General features: G+C 42.2%; 3 protein-coding genes and 1 long non-coding RNA gene across 4 annotated transcripts; 2 read left to right on the top strand and 2 right to left on the bottom strand.

Moving 5' to 3' along the window:
* The first annotated feature begins 2,169 nt into the window (after window positions 1-2,169).
* LOC106024880 (17-beta-hydroxysteroid dehydrogenase type 6) lies at window positions 2,170-5,474 on the top strand. Its single transcript, XM_020042158.2, is given in 5 exon segments — window positions 2,170-2,257; window positions 4,200-4,514; window positions 4,680-4,849; window positions 4,851-4,892; window positions 4,894-5,474. Coding segments are annotated over 5 exon segments (681 nt in total). The 5' UTR covers window positions 2,170-2,184; the 3' UTR covers window positions 4,975-5,474.
* A 579-nt stretch (window positions 5,475-6,053) lies between these two features.
* LOC109614929 lies at window positions 6,054-7,088 on the bottom strand. Its single transcript, XR_002195933.2, has 3 exons — window positions 6,753-7,088; window positions 6,575-6,633; window positions 6,054-6,140 (listed from the first exon to the last, which is right to left on the bottom strand). It is a non-coding gene; the product is annotated as an uncharacterized LOC109614929 (long non-coding RNA).
* Window positions 7,089-7,188: 100 nt separating this feature from the next.
* On the top strand, window positions 7,189-12,561 carry LOC106024889 (retinol dehydrogenase 7-like). The gene is made up of 5 exons (XM_013140054.4): window positions 7,189-7,382; window positions 8,782-9,096; window positions 9,184-9,442; window positions 11,549-11,712; window positions 11,891-12,561. The coding sequence occupies exons 1-5, from the start codon at window positions 7,268-7,270 to the stop codon at window positions 12,112-12,114; spliced, it is 1,077 nt and encodes a 358-aa protein (XP_012995508.2). The 5' UTR covers window positions 7,189-7,267; the 3' UTR covers window positions 12,115-12,561.
* A 246-nt stretch (window positions 12,562-12,807) lies between these two features.
* atp5f1b (ATP synthase F1 subunit beta) lies at window positions 12,808-16,362 on the bottom strand. Its single transcript, XM_013140053.3, has 9 exons — window positions 16,215-16,362; window positions 15,264-15,437; window positions 14,980-15,154; window positions 14,698-14,819; window positions 14,410-14,594; window positions 13,927-14,208; window positions 13,617-13,829; window positions 13,321-13,522; window positions 12,808-13,242 (listed from the first exon to the last, which is right to left on the bottom strand). The coding sequence occupies exons 1-9, from the start codon at window positions 16,315-16,317 to the stop codon at window positions 13,145-13,147; spliced, it is 1,554 nt and encodes a 517-aa protein (XP_012995507.1). The 5' UTR covers window positions 16,318-16,362; the 3' UTR covers window positions 12,808-13,144.
* Window positions 16,363-16,564: the final 202 nt, after the last annotated feature.

Below are 16,564 nucleotides of genomic sequence, written 5' to 3'. Positions count from 1 at the left end.
ATTCGGTTCTAGTGGTTGGAACCTTTTTATTGCCATCTAGTGATAATCGGAAAACATGACACAGAGTAAAAATGTAGTACTTTTTTATATTTTTATTGCTCAAATACGAATTCCCAAACATATATTCTACCATAAATACACAAAAATGTTGGTCAATCATAAGTCTACAAATTTCTTGCCAAAATCTTATTACGTATGGACAATGATGATGATTTTGCAGAGTAGGTAACATTCTTTTAAATGATGATTCGCAGGGTAAAACGAAGAAAAAAAGAAGAAAGATATTTGTGAGGTAAAAGCCAAACCGTTTCCCAAAATGGAAAACGTATTCTCTAGCAGGCATCAGGGCCGTTGAGCAGGTCTCGTGCTGAGACAGTGGAATAAATTGAGGCAGCGATGAGGAGGAAGATGTCAAAACAGCTGAAAAAGTAGTTAATAATTTTAACGACCGAGAAAAGCTGATCATTAAGAGAGTGAATGCTTGTGTTTAAATTGTTCTGGCCAAATTAATGAGATAAACAAGAAGCAGTAAAAGCGGCTATTTGACATTCTGGAAATTCAGGATTTAACTGGGAATAGGCAATTATTTTAGTTAAAATAATATTGGCTAAAGATAGTCCGGCCCAATGTTAATTTAGTCACCTGTTTTAGTCAATATTAGCCTTCTGTAACTAATAATATTCCCTGTTAACTCCTGAATCCGTTTTATCAGTATACTAAAAATCTGAACAATAACGCTAGTCTAATTGGATAACGCTTTTTAATTCTGCACGTGATGGGCGGTTTCTCCTAAATAAGCTTTATTGCGGAGAAAAAATTTAATGACTAAAATGCGACAAAAACGTCAGTAATTTTTGTCAATACTTTTTGTAATTGCCTTTTTCCCTATGAATAATGCATATTTAGGCCATCTTTTACTTCCAGCATGTGTGTAATCAATCTTTTACAGTAGACCCAGGGAAATTAAAACCTTGGGGGAGCTGATTTTCCGTGATGAAATTCACGTTGGAACAGCCTGTGATTTCAATTGTTTACTTTGAAATATTCTGTGTGAGTCTGAATCAAGCCCTCAATCGGTTGATGAATTTGGTTTCAATTTACCGTTGTTGCGTAATTTTGTCCACAGCGAATTACACAATGTACTGTAAAGATTTTGACCGCACAGTACTGAGCGTGGAGAGCACAGATGAACAGGTTTTTATTAGGATAGGAGACAACTGGCTGAGGAGACAACTGGCTTGCTGGAGCCTCCCAGACAGCAAACAATGTCCACCAGCTTGCTATTTACCTCTATGCTAACGCCCAAGGCTATAGGTGCGCGCCGCAAACGGGGGACAGAAGTTTGCCGCACAAGAAGTCGTTCACATCTCATGAGAGATCACACCGGTTATACGCTAGCTATCCAATATCTGCAGGGACGCTTTATATCAATTGCCACAAGCTTGTGGACTGCCACCCACGGTATAGGCAAGCCATAGTCATCAGCTCATTTGAAAAAAGCAAGGAATTTCTGTAATCTCAAACCCAAAGTGGTGTGTGAAACACATTTTATTAATTTGTTAATTACATTAATCTGTAAGCATCAGCACTACAACATTTAAAATAAATGAATAATATAATTTGAACTAAATTATAGAGCCATTGCTCTATACTGTCTACTACAACAGGTGAGATCTAAGGAAACTAATTCACAAAATTCAGGGAATGAATTAAAATTGAGACGATGGATTACAAGAATTACGGAATTGATTTAAGAATCTGATTTGCCTTGCTTTTTTATTGATTTACCACGACCCTTAAGTGGCTCCGCAGTATAACCTAAAGTACAGCGCAAAACGGTTAACCAATAAAGCGTTAATTAATTGCACTTGTTAATTATGTTCAATGTGCAGATTTATCTTTCAAGCAATTGTTTTTCCTTGAGAAACACTGGACTGCCCAATTCGACTCGATTGGTCAGTCCTGGTCATGTGGCGTCCTTGAGCGAGGTAAAATTAGTTTTGTAATGGACATTCGGTGGATATTCGTTTTCTCTTCTCAATAGCTATAATGTCAAGCATTCCATGACTATGAAAATTGCAGATTTTGAATCGGTTTAACAATCCACAACTTTTATTTTTTCAAAAGTATTAAAAGTTTTTGGGCTAATTCGTCAAAAGCTCCTACAAAACCGGGGCCGTGACTATGACAATTCTGAATCGGGGGAGGGTGGACTACTATCCACGGCTTTTAATTTATCAGTGTTTTTCTAAAACCGGTAACGTTTTCTAAAAGGCTAACGTTATATATGAATGAGAGTTCCAAAATATATATCAGCTTGATAGCAAACGTTATTTCGCTAGCTAACAGTCTACATTACACTAGGTTCACCTCACTCACAGCTATAGCACCGTATGACACCAGCCAAGTTAGACAAACGGGTATTTTTTTATGCAAAGACAAAGTGAGTGGTACAGCTAGCTAGCAATGAGACATTAGAAGGTATAGCTAACTAACTAGCTTAATAGTTAATCTATTGAAAAGTTGGCTAACGACGTTGTAGTTCCCTACATAAGTAGCTACATTTGACATTTCAACCGAATGTGGGTCTTACAGATCAAAATCTTATAGGTCGTATAGATTATGTCAATTTTATGTCCTGCATTTTAGCAGGATCAGATGGTGACCGTGACAAGGTCCTTGTCACAGCAGGATCAGACAAGCCAGGGAGAAAAGGTCATCCGTGGAGCTGAGGTGAAATGTTGTCTTTTAAGGTGGATAACTTAAAGACAATTAGTTATGTTATGTGTAGCCAATATCTTGAATATTCATTTGCAGAACCAGAAGGATGTTGAGTCAACCAGTGTAGTCATGCAAGAGAGTGGTGGAGCTTGGGAGGTGAGGTTGTACAGTACAGGCAAAATGTACATTTAGATCGCAGATCAGCCACACAGATTGAAATACAGAGGTCTGTAGTCACTCTTCACTAAGAGCACACATCATAGACAATATGTAAACTAAGTAATATTAAATGAAACGTCTGAAGGCTGTGTTTTGCGAGTTTGTAGCAGAATCAATGAGATGTTGTGTCCATCAGTGTACATACAGGATATGGCCAAAAGTATGTGGACACCCGACCGTCACAGCTATACGAGTTTGTTGACCATCCCATTCCAAAACCAGGGGCGTTTGCCAAAACATATTTGTCCCCACTGACAGATATTCTGGATGCGCCGTGGGATGGGGGCCCGTGCTTGACCTCTATAAAATGTTTTTTTACATTTTATTTTAAATTGTGTGTTTCTATGTGGTTATCACAGTCAGACCTCAGGATCGACTTTCCATGCGTATATACCGCTTTACAATTTTTCGTCCCTGGGGGTCCATGTAAGGACTGCTTGCACCCCGGTCTGCCGTCACCACTCTATGCCAGTGTTTGTCCCTCTCACATTTGAAATCAAACCTATGCCCCTGATAATGGGCATATGTACAGTCACTTCAAATTATTGGCACTCTTGATGAAGATTTTTTTAAAAGGCGGTGTAAAATTTTATACATAGGTAATGAGCTAAAATAAACCATTACCAGTATTTTGGGATCAAAGGTGGAATTGTATACCTTTATTTCAACACAATCGTTTTCTGAAACACAAAACATTTAATTGAGTAGTATGAAATTTTTTGAGAAACAGGTTTCAAATTTATTGGCACCCTACAATTAGTATTTTGTGAAATGTCCCCTGCAGTGGATAACAGCACTGAGCCTCTTCCTGTAAAGTCTGACTAGGTAGGCACATACTTCTTGAAGGATTTTGGACCACTCCTCCATGCAACACATTTCATGGTCCTTCATATTCTTATGTTTGCGTTTGTAGACTGGCCTCTTTAATTTAAGTTGGGTTCAAGTGCACCTTTGTAAAACATTGATTTTGTGGTTCCGCAACATTTTCTTTGTTGATTGTGATGCATGTTTTGGGTCAGTGCCTTGTTAGAGGTCATTGTTGTCTTCCAAGTTTTAATCTCCTTTGTAAGATTAGAGAACACATCAGAATGGTTGACATTTTGAAAGTACATTTAAGTCAAGTTAATTTCTGGTTTGAACTTGATGACACGACATGGTGGTGATGAAACTACAGTTAGTCATAGCCAAAGCCTCTGTATCAACACAGTCACAGATAAAACTTGAGACGTAAGGGGTTGTCCTGTCACTTTCTCTCCCAGTCATGTTCCTGTACCTCCTTGGACTGGTGATCTTCTACTATCTGTACCGTTGGTTCCGAGAGATCCCCAGGGTCCCAGATAGAGGCAACAAATATGTGTACATCACAGGCTGTGACTCCGGTTTTGGCAACCTGCTAGCCAGACATCTGGACCAGCGGGGTTTCTCCGTGATCGCTTCCTGCTTCACGGAGAAGGGAGAGGAAGATCTGAGGAAGGCCTGTTCAGACAGACTCACCACCCTCCACCTGGATGTCAGGAAGAATGAGAGCATCGACAAAGCAGCCGCTTTGATTAAAGACAGAGTTGGGACTAAAGGTGAGGTCAAGGAGTTATCCTAGATAACTATGTCGGTCAAATTATGTCATACTGTTTCAACTATTCCTGTGCTTTGCCCTGACACCTAGGCCTTTGGTCTGAATTTGTTTGGTCAAGAAGGCAAACTAAACTCTTTATTTTTACATCCAGTCTTTCAAAGGACATGACATTTCAGAAAGCTCCTCCCACTCTTGAATTACCAAACACGGTTCCTGTCCAACTTGCCACTTCCAGTGGAAAAGTTGATGAAGGAGAAGCTTGTCAAGATGTTCGACCCCGACCTGATGAAGGTGGTGAGCTGCATGGAGCACGCGGTGGCTGCCGTCCGTCCCCGAAACCCGCTACTCCCCTGGGTGGGACGCCAACTTCTTCTGGCTGCCCCTTGTCCTACATGCCGACCATGTTCGCCAATTGGATACTGCTCAAAGCGCCCATCTTACCAGCCAAGGCTATCAACTGAGGCAGATGTCTTGGTTGTGTTCACGTGTTTAGACATTGCTGAATTATGCCAGTTCCATTTTGGCCAAGTCCTGTTACAGAAACTCAGCACCTGATGGCAAAGCTGACATGCAGTCAATGCTGTCAGTGGTACTCGACTGGAACAACCATTATTCAATCAGTGCAAAACATTTTAGAGGTGTGCTGCTCCCAGTTAAATATATATAGAATATCGGTATCTAGGATCTGCATGTCTTGTGATTGGATTAGCTATAGCATGACTTGGATGCCAATCAGACATTTGAGATGCCATTCACTACTACTCTGGATGTCCTGCACCTTTTGCTGCAGACTTACTTATCCATGTCATTTTTAACCAGATAAATACACCCATTTCCCTGTTTGTATTCCTGAGCACTGTTGGGTCATTCTTTGGCTTAATTTCAAGCACTGTCTGTAGACAGGAAAGCTGAACAGTCATGGCCAATAAATAAACAAGGTCAACAGTCCGATGTGATCTGGCTGTATTGAAGATAAGTGTCTAATTCCCTAACATATACATAGTCCACTTCTGATTGCTTGGTGGGGTATTTCAGTGAGAAGTGCCTTTTTCCTAAAGATAGCTGCAAATTGTGGCTTATAATAGAACTGTCTGTAGAAATTCAACAACACTTCCATGCATAGTCTTTATTATTAAGAAATCCACTGATGCAAAATGCATCTTGAAGATCTACAGCACATTAAGGAAAGACACTGCCCTCAACTTAAACAGCTATTTATCGCATCACTGTCCAAGAAGCAACACTGTACAAAGCCTATGAACCCCATCTAGTGGATGATAACTGGAGGACGACATTTTACATTACGCATGACAGTGAGACAGGAAAAGCATTGCTATGTTACAATACATTGAAACATTTTGCATGTTTTCCCTCACTTCTACAACATTGAAAACAATGAACACAACCCATATAAGCCCACCGGAACAGTATCGCCAGTGAACAAAAACAGACAGGCGTTCATCCTTTGAGGTGATGTCTTTTAGGTTGATGACACCTGACTCAATCATCTCGCGGGTACGCTCTCCCACTCCGGCGAACACCAAGTAACCACTGTGGGCTTTGGCCACGTTGTTAATCAACTCCATGATCAACACGGTCTTGCCCACGCCGGCACCGCCAAACAGACCTGTGAGCACAAAGACGTCAAGTCAACGGTCTTCAGTGGATGAGGGAACCAGCTAATCAATTGCGGAAGATGATTAACGAGGACATCGGTCACCCCCGTGTACCGATTTTGCCTCCCTTGGCATAGGGAGCCAGCAGATCTACAACCTTGATGCCAGTAACCAAGATCTCCTGCTCCATTCATGTCTGTGAACTCTAGTGCATCGGCAATTTTGCTTGTTGCAAGCAAGCTACCTGCTAATCATTGACATTGTATAGAGAATTCGCTTAAAACTAGAACTTGAGATGGCAACTTCCTATTTGTTATGAATTGGCTGAAAATGTTTACTGCTTAGTGGAGATTGGTCCCCTCTCATCAATAGGCTCTTCAATGACATTCATGATTCTACCCAGGGTCTCGGGGCCCACTGGGATTCTGATGGAATTCTTACTTACTTTTTGGTATTTGATGACTTGCTTTAAGACGATACAAACTGGCACCTATTTTGCAGGAGCTATTGAATAAAAAAAAGATATATCAAACATTTTGAAATGACGAATTATAAAAAACCAAAGGCTTTGTAGTCCATCCCTCCCCAATTCAGTATATCTATGTTTCATAATTATGACACACCTTTCTTTAGGAGCTATTGAATATTCATCGTTTTAGTACATTTTGAAATGAAAAATCTTGAAATACTAAAACGCTGTGGATTTTAGTACACCCTCCCCCGATTCAGAATATGGAGTTTTCGTAGGCATGGCACCTGTTTTGTAGGAGCTATTGAATTTTCTATTTTTTATACTTTTTTTCTATTTCTTTTATCAAATTTTCGAAAAAACTAAACAAAACAAAAGCCGTGGATTGTAGTCTATCCTTCCTCGATTCAGAATATGTTCTTTAAAAAAATTATTACAACACCTTTTGTAGGAGCTGTTTGCATTTGAAGTCAGAAATTCGCCTCAAAAAATTATGACTTAATTAATTAATTTAAGGTGTGGATTGTAGTCCATCCATTCCCAATTTTCATAGTCATGGAATGGTTGACTTCATAGCTATTGACAAGAGAATACGAATACCCAGATAATTTCATTGTGCGGGATGACGCAGTGTTATTCGGTGCATTCGAAAAATAAACTTTGAACTTGATGTCCGTGATAAAACTAACTTTGCTTCACTCTGGCCTTCCGGCGACAAAGTTTGTGCAGTATTTCCGTAGGTGGTGGAAGTGTTTGCTGCATGTGCAGGGAACGTATCCAACAGGTAAGACTTCTTGAATGTATGTAAACTTGGAGGATAGGGTTGATTCTACTGTTTTGAAATACTTCCTTTTATTACAATTGGGATATTTATAGCTTTTTTTTTTGGTAGCTTTCACATTCATAGGTTTAAGAATAAATAATTACAATAGGACAGTGTTGTTGGACAATAGGTCTCCCTTCAGTCCACTTGTCAATTTAAACTCATTGCATTGTCTTCCCCCCCTTAAATAGTAAAACGATTTTAAGATGGTAATGGTTGTTAATACCTAATACCGATAGTGCTAGCTCAAAATAAAACGTGATTTTATAGTACGCTATAATCAAAAGACAACTTTGTTATTAGTCAAAATCTTGCTGCATTATTCCCACAGTGGGCTTTTACATTTTATATGACCTTTGCTTTGGTATACATTTTGATCTTTTTGCCGTTGATCATTTACAAAAAGCAGTTACGCAAGATTGAAATGTTCGTACTTTGAAATTACCGCTGATAACTGGATCCAAGCTCTGTCCAGTCCTCAGTAATGAATACTATATGAATGTAGCACATGTGTATGCCGAGTCCCAAATAGCCTACGATAATTGTAATACTGCACTGCAATTAAACAGACATAAATTCAGTGTATACATTTCTTCCCACTTGTCTACTATATTTATGCAATGTGCATATGTACATTCACTTCAAATTATTGGTACTCTTGATGAAGATAAATAAAAAGGCAGTGTAAAATATTCCACACAGGTATTAAGCTAAAATAAACCATAAGTCATATTTTGGGATCAAAGATAAGGGGTAACCATATACCTTTCTTTCAACACAAAAGTTTTCTGAACCACAAAACATGAATAGTATGACATTTTTTGAAAAACAGGTTTCAAAATTATTGGCACCCTACAATTAGTATTTTGTGAAATGTCCCCTGCAGTGGATAACAGCACTGAGCCTCTTCCTGTAAAGTCTGACTAGGTAGGCACATACTTCTGGAAGGATTTTGGACCGCTCCTCTGTGCAACACATTTCATGGTCCTTCATATTCTTATTTTGCGTTTGTAGACTGGCCTCTTTAATTTAAGTTGGGTTCAAGTGCACCTTTGTAAAACATTGATTTTGTGGTCCCGCAACATTTTCTTTGTTGATTTTGATGCATGTTTTGGGTCAGTGCCTTGTTAGAGGTCATTGTTGTCTTCCAAGTTTTAATCTCCTTTGTAAGATTGGAGAACACATCAGAATGATTGACATTTTGAAAGTACATTTAAGTCAAGTTAATTTCTGATTTGAACTTGATGAAAGGACATGGTGGTGATGAAACTACAGTTAGTCATAGCCAAAGCCTCTGTATCAACACAGTCACAGATAAAACTTGAGACGTAAGGGGTTGTCCTGTCACTTTCTCTCCCAGTCATGTTCCTGTACCTCCTTGGACTGGTGATCTTCTACTATCTGTACCGTTGGTTCCGAGAGATCCCCAGGGTCCCAGATAGAGGCAACAAATATGTGTACATCACAGGCTGTGACTCCGGTTTTGGCAACCTGCTAGCCAGACATCTGGACCAGCGGGGTTTCTCCGTGATCGCTTCCTGCTTCACGGAGAAGGGAGAGGAAGATCTGAGGAAGGCCTGTTCAGACAGACTCACCACCCTCCACCTGGATGTCAGGAAGAATGAGAGCATCGACAAAGCAGCCGCTTTGATTAAAGACAAAGTCGGGAGTAAAGGTGAGGTCAAGGTTGTATCCTACATAATTATGCCGGTAAAATTATGTCATTATCTAATCTATTCCTGTGTTCTGCCATGTCACCTAGGCCTTTGGGCTGTGGTGAACAATGCAGGCGTGGCCACGCCCTCGGCCAACTGTGATTGGCTGACCATCGAAGACTACAAGTCCATGCTGGATGTGAACCTTATCGGGGTCATCGCGGTCACCCTGAGTGTGCTGCCCCTCATCAAGAAGGCCAGGGGTCGAGTGGTCAATGTGGCCAGTGTGTTTGGCAGGATCAGTCCAGTGGGGGGGCCGTACACCATTTCCAAGTATGGAGTTGAGGCCTTCAACGACAGTCTGAGGTAAAGCAGGGCAGGTCATATTTTATCCACACAATATTTGTTTTTATGCTGCTTTTATAACAGTTTAATTTTCCTTCTGTTACATTACAGATTTTGCTAGTTTAATTTGCTTGTCATGAACCGATAAAATCAAGCTGAGACCATGGTCTTTTGTAATTGCAGTAATAAAAAAAAACTAGAAAATACAAAAATTCAGTGCCTAATAAAATGTGAAGTACTGATACATTATGAAAAGCATTCGCAATGACAAATAGAAAATGAAATGTATCAAACAATTTAATGTCCTTATGAGCATTAGAACATCAACCTTAAGATAACTTAAAATACAGATGCTGATACATGCATACAGTGAGGGAAAAATATATTTTATCCCCTGCTGATTTTGTACGTTTGCCCACTGACAAAGACATTTTCAGTCTATAATTTTACTGGTAGGTTTATTTGAACATTGAGAGACAGAATAACAACAAAAACATCCAGAAAAACACATGTCAAAAATGTTATAAATTGATTTGGATTTTAATGAGTGTATTTGATCCCCTCTCAATCAGAAATATTTCTGGCTCCCAGGTGTCTTATATACAGGTAACGAGTTGAGATTAGGAGCACACTCTTAAAGGGAGTGCTCCTAATCTCAGCTTGTTACCTGTATAAAAGACACCTGTCCTCAGAAGCAATCAATCAGATTCCAAACTCTCCACCATGGCCAAGACCAAATAGCTGTCCAAGGATGTCAGGGACAAGATAGTAGACCTACACAAGGCTGGAATGGGCTACAAGACCACCGCCAAGCAGCTTGACAAGAAAGTGACAAGTTTATTCGCAAATGGAAGAAACACAAAAGAACTGTCAATCTCCCTCGGTATGGGGCTCCATGCAAGATCTCACCTCGTGGAGTTGCAGTGATCATGAGAACGGTGAGGAATCAGCCCAGAACTACACGGGAGGATCTTTTCAATGATCTCAAGGCAGCTGGGACCATAGTCACCAAGAAAACAATTGGTAACACACTACACCGTAAAGGACTGAAATACTGCAGCGCCTGGAAGGTCCCCCCTGCTCAAGAAAGCACATGTACAGGCCCGTCTGAAGTTTCCCATTGAACATCTGAATGATTCAGAGGAGAACTGGGTGAAATTGTTGTGGTCAAATGAGACCAAAATGGACAGGGCCACGTATCGTCAAATCTTGGGTGAGAACCTCCTTCCCTCAGCCAGGGCATTGAAAATTTGGTTGTGGATGGGTATTCCAGCATGACAATAACCCAAAACAAACAGCCAAGGCAACAAAGGAGTGGCTCAAGAAGAAGAACATTAAGGTCCTGGAGTAGCCTAGCCAGTCTCCAGACCTTAATCCTTTTATAACATCTATGGAAGGAGTTGAAGGTTCGAGTTGCTAAATGTCAGCCTCGAAACCTTAATGATTAAAGATCTGCAAAGAGGAGTGGGACAAAATCCCTCCTGAGATGTGTGCAAAGGGGTCATGTGTGCTGACCTCTCTGATTGCCAAAAATGGTTTTGCCACCAAGTAATAAGTCATGTTTTGCAGAGGGGTTGAATACTTATTTCACTCATTAAAATGCAAATCAATTTATACAATTCTTGACATGCCTTTTTCTGGATTTTGTTGTTGTTATTCTGTCCATTAAAATTGTAGACTGATAATTTCTTTGTCAGTGGGAAAATGTACAAAATCAGCAGGGGATAAAAAAAAGTATCCCTCACTGTATATAGTTCATAGCACATATCACCAAAGTCAAGTACTGAAATAAGAGAGACCAGTACAACTGACTTTCTGTGCAGAGATGACAGGGGGAAAAAAGCTAAAAGTCATCAACATAAAAATTCTGTTTTTTCACTGAGTCACAGATGTGATTAAATACTGAGTGAATAGTAAAATGAAAACTTGTGGAATAGCAAAAAACCTTTGTGAACAGCAACAAATGTAATTCATTATCATGATTCAATATAACCTGTAATAATAACCTGGGATCTATCGCTGAGATGGACATTTCGATTTCATGTTGTAACACCAAGAATCGATGTGGGGTGAACACACACACGAGAGCCAGGTATCACAGGTTTTTTGTTTCAAATTGTTTTTCAGGATGAATATGGCGCCTTTTGGAGTCAAAGTCCTCTGCATCGAGCCAGGTTTCTTCAAAACCACTGTGACTGACACCGTCGTGCTGGGCAACAGTGTCAGGCATCTCTGGGAGAAGCTGCCACAGGAAGTCCGGGATGACTATGGACCCGATTATTTAGATAAGGGTTAGGATATATATTTACTTAGATTTACATTTGGTACCACCTTCAATACAAAATAGTTGCTTCAAATTTCTGAAAATGTCTTTTTTAGGTCCAATCTTTCAAAGGACATGACATTTCAGAAAGCTCCACCCACTCTTGAATTACCAAACACGGTTCCTGTCTGCCTTGTCTCTTTCAGTGGACAAGATGATGAAGGACAAGCTTGTCAAGATGTCCGACCCCGACCTGATGAAGGTGGTGAGCTGCATGGAGCACGCGGTGGCTGCCGTCCGTCCCCGAACCCGCTACTCCCCTGGGTGGGACGCCAAGTTCTTCTGGTTGCCCCTGTCCTACATGCCGACCGTGTTCGCCGATTGGATACTGCTCAAAGAGGCCATCTTACCAGCCAAAGCCATCAACTGAGGCCGATGTCTTGGTTGTGTTCACAAGTTTAGACATTGCTGAATTATGCCAGTTCTTACAACGCCTGAAGAGGTATTTTCCATTTTGGCCAAGTCCTGTTATAGAAACGCAGCACCTGATATGCTGTCAGTGGTACTCCACTGGAACAACCATTATTCAGTCAGTGCAAAAATTATTAAATGTCTATATCTAGGATCTGCATGTCTTGTGATTGGATTTGCTATAGCATGACTTGGACTGAAACAGGGGTGCACATTCTCTACTACTCTGGATGTCCTGCACTTTTTGCTGCAGACTTCCTTAATGTCCTTTTTAATCAGAAACGCACCAGTTTGTTTTTATTCCTGCCTCCGATAAGCACTGTTGGGTTATTTATTGGCTTCATTTCAAGCACTGTCCATTGAATGTAGAACAGTTATGGCCAATGAATAAACAAGGTTAACAGCCCAAGGTGATCTGTACTTTGTGCACTGAAGCATCTATTTCCCTGACAGCCATAGCCCACCTCTGATTGCTTGGTGGGGTATTTATGATAAGTTTTTTTCCCCCCTAGAATTAGTTGCAAAATGTGGCTTAATAGAACTGTCTGCAGAAATTCAACTACACTTCCATGCATAGTCTTTATTATTAAGAAATTCACTGATGCAAAATGCATCTTGAAGATCTACAGCACATTAAGGAAAGACACTGCCCTCACCTTAAACAGCTATTTATTGCATCACTGTCCAAGAAGCAACACTGTACAAAGCCTATGAACCCCATCTAGTGGAGGATTACTGGAGGACGACATTTTACATCAGGCATGACAGTGAGACAAGAACAGCATTGCAATGTTACAATACATAGAAAAATGCAACAAAATATACAGCAAACTGAAAACTAATTGTCAAGACAGATCTTTATTCCATCCTTCCATCGAAAACTTTAAATAACTTTCAGGATGATAAATGGTACAATTGTTGCAGTTGACATTTTATTACAAACCAAGTGCTCCTAGACAGAATCCTCCTTCCCCCCACATTTGAGTAATTTATGCAAGCTCCTCCGCCATTTTGGCGGCTTTCTCGACCACCTCCTCAATAGGCCCGACCATGTAGAAGGCCTGTTCTGGCAGGTTATCATACTCACCTGAAGGGAAAGAATAACAGGTTAGACATTCGGAATGACAGACGCTGCGATTCATTCAAAACACACCAGGCGACATACCGTTGAGAATGCTCTGGAAGCCTTTGATGGTCTCCTTGAGGGGCACCAGCTTGCCGGCATGACCAGTGAAAACCTCAGCCACCTGGAAGGGCTGGGACAGGAAACGCTGGATCTTACGAGCGCGAGACACGATCAGCTTGTCCTCCTCAGACAACTCATCCATACCCAGGATGGCAATGATGTCCTGCAGGGATTTGTAGTCCTGGGGGGGTGGGAGCAAAAAAAACAAAACTGGATTAACAGACCAGTTTTAAATTAATTTGGGACTGACCGAAACACTGGCCTGAAACACTGACCTGGAGGATCTTCTGCACGCCACGGGCAACATCGTAGTGTTCAGCGCCTACGATGTTGGGGTCCATGATACGAGAGGTGGAATCCAATGGATCCACAGCAGGGTAGATGCCCAGCTCAGCGATGGCACGGGACAGCACGGTGGTGGCATCCAAGTGAGCGAAGGTGGTGGCAGGGGCAGGGTCAGTCAGATCATCAGCGGGCACATAGATGGCCTTGGAAAGAGAGGATGGTTGGTCAATCACAGGTGGCCCTCCCCTGGGGGGCAAGGTGCACACAGCCCTCCGAGGTCTCCTTTGAGCTCGGTTTTACCTGCACAGAGGTGATTGAACCCTTCTTGGTGGTGGTGATCCGCTCCTGCATGGTGCCCATGTCAGTAGCCAGGGTGGGTTGGTAGCCCACAGCCGAGGGGATGCGGCCCAGAAGGGCGGACACCTCCGAGCCGGCCTGGGTGAAGCGGAAGATGTTGTCGATGAAGAGCAGCACGTCCTGACCCTCCTGGTCACGGAAGTACTCTGCCACAGTCAAGCCAGTGAGGGCCACACGGGCACGGGCACCTGGGGGCTCGTTCATCTGTCCGTACACCAGAGCCACCTGGGGGGGGGGGGGTCATCAGAGACATTAGACAAGACTCAAGACAAGGCAACAGAACAAGGTGAAATAGAACAAGTTTCAGTGAACAGCAAGTTAAATGTTGCATGTTTGTCCTCACTTCTACAACAGTGAAAACAATGAACGCAGCCCCCTATAAGCTCTCGGGAACAGCGGCACCAGCAAAAACAGACAGGCGTTCACCTTTGAGGTGGTGTCTTTCAGGTTGATGACACCGGACTCAATCATCTCGTGGTACAAGTCGTTTCCCTCGCGGGTACGCTCTCCCACTCCGGCGAACACCGAATAACCACCGTGGGCTTTGGCCACGTTGTTAATCAACTCCATGATCAACACAGTCTTGCCCACGCCGGCACCGCCAAACAGACCTGTGAGCACAAAGACGTCAAGTCAACGGTCTTCAGTGGATGAGGGAACCAACTAATCAAATGCGAAAGATGGTAAACAAGGACATCGGTCACCCCTGCATACCGATTTTGCCTCCCTTGGCGTAGGGAGCCAGCAGATCTACCACCTTGATGCCAGTAACCAAGATCTCCTGCTCCACACTCATGTCTGTGAACTCAGGCGCCTCAGCGTGGATGGGTGAAGTCCTGGGGAAAAAAAACCCAACAAAGCCACAGATCAGAGCCAACAATTTCACGTGTTGCAAACAAGCCACCTGCTTATCATTGACATTGCAAATTTGTTTAAAAGAACTAGAACCTGCGATCGCAACTTCCTATGCGTTATGAATGGACTGAAAGTGCTTACTGCTTAGTGGAGATTGGTCCCCTCTCATCAATAGGTTCTCCAATGACATTCATGATTCTACCCAGGGTCTCGGGGCCCACTGGGATTCTGATGGGATCGCCAGTGTCCACAACTTTCTGCCCACGTACAAGCCCCTCTGTACCGTCCATGGCAATGGTACGCACAGTATTCTCACCTGAAGGTAGAGAACTTTATTCACTGGGCGGCAATTATAGTCAACACTACAATGAAAATTTTATTACGCAACGTTGGCGAAATGCCTCTTCAAACTATAGGCAATTTACCCAGATGCTGCGCGACCTCCAGGACCAGTCTGGACTCGCGTCCAGCGACTTCCAGGGCATTGAGGATAGGTGGGAGGCCCTCATCAAACTGGACGTCGACGACGGCACCAATGACCGCTACGATTCTGCCATGGGCGAATGCGGCGGCGGCAGCCGGAGCAGCGTAATCTCTGCCTGTAAATGAAACCCGTTACTGTTAGTGGCTAGTGACCAAAACTATGACCTTGTTGTGAACGAACAATCAATTACAGGCGTCTGATAAACATCGTTATAGTGGTAGCTTAAAAATGCACACATGTAGCAAACGACACTTGGGCGCAAGCACCGTGAAACAAGTTGAATGTCAAGTTTGTGTATACAACGTAGTTATTCAGGTACAAGTAATACAATTGAATAGAAAGGAGAACGATTCCCCTTCAAATGCCGGGGGAAAATGTCAAGCCAAAGGTGAGTTAGCCTTAAAGGCTAAACTTAACTAGAATTAAATCCAGTGCTCGGTAACTGACGAGATAAATGGATCAAAACATGCATGTCCCCAGGAACTCACCCTTAAAATTACTTGAACAGCTAACCAACTAGCAACTCAATGCCAAGTTAACCCGCTAGTTAGCGACCATAATTTGCTAGTATTAGCTTCCTAGCGCTAGACCAAAGCTGTCAAGACATGTAAAGGTCACTTTGATTTGCGCAAAACCCATGTCACGCAGCTACATGTACTTGGGTCACATATCAACATAACACTTAAATGTAATGCACAACACATAATTAACGTTCACTTTAAATTCAAAGAACGAAGTTACACATTAAAAAAAGGTGAGGCCTGCTACGATGAAGGAAGCCAGCGTGTTGCTAAGGTTAACTAGCAGATAGGAGCCCTGTATTAGGCCAAGTGCTTACAGTGTTTTCCCCATTTATTACCTTTGCGAAACTAAAATAACGTGCAAAACTTACGTCCAAGCACTGACGGAGATCCAGCGAGGGCCTTCAGTGGCTGGACCCCAGGCTTGAGTGCCTGGAGAGCACCGGTGCAGCAGCGTCCAACAGCTCCTAACATTGTCAAAATGGCTGAAGGTGGAAAGAGACAGCGCTTCTCGTGCCTTTATAATGAATGGCCGATGGGATCTACTGAGCTTGCGCGCAACGTCGGGACCACACTGCGCGTGCGCTTTATGCGACATCCTTTGAACGGTACATGTTGTGTTGGTTTGATGACTGCTACGTCGAGCTAGTGTATTAATGTCATATATTATATGCAACAAAGTAAACGTCTTCCTAATATTACTGATGAGTTATCACGTTAA

This window comes from Esox lucius, chromosome 22 (assembly GCF_011004845.1).
Source record: "Esox lucius isolate fEsoLuc1 chromosome 22, fEsoLuc1.pri, whole genome shotgun sequence".
NCBI classification, from domain to species: Eukaryota; Metazoa; Chordata; class Actinopteri; order Esociformes; family Esocidae; genus Esox; species Esox lucius.
This window is presented reverse-complemented; position numbering and strand designations above follow the sequence as displayed.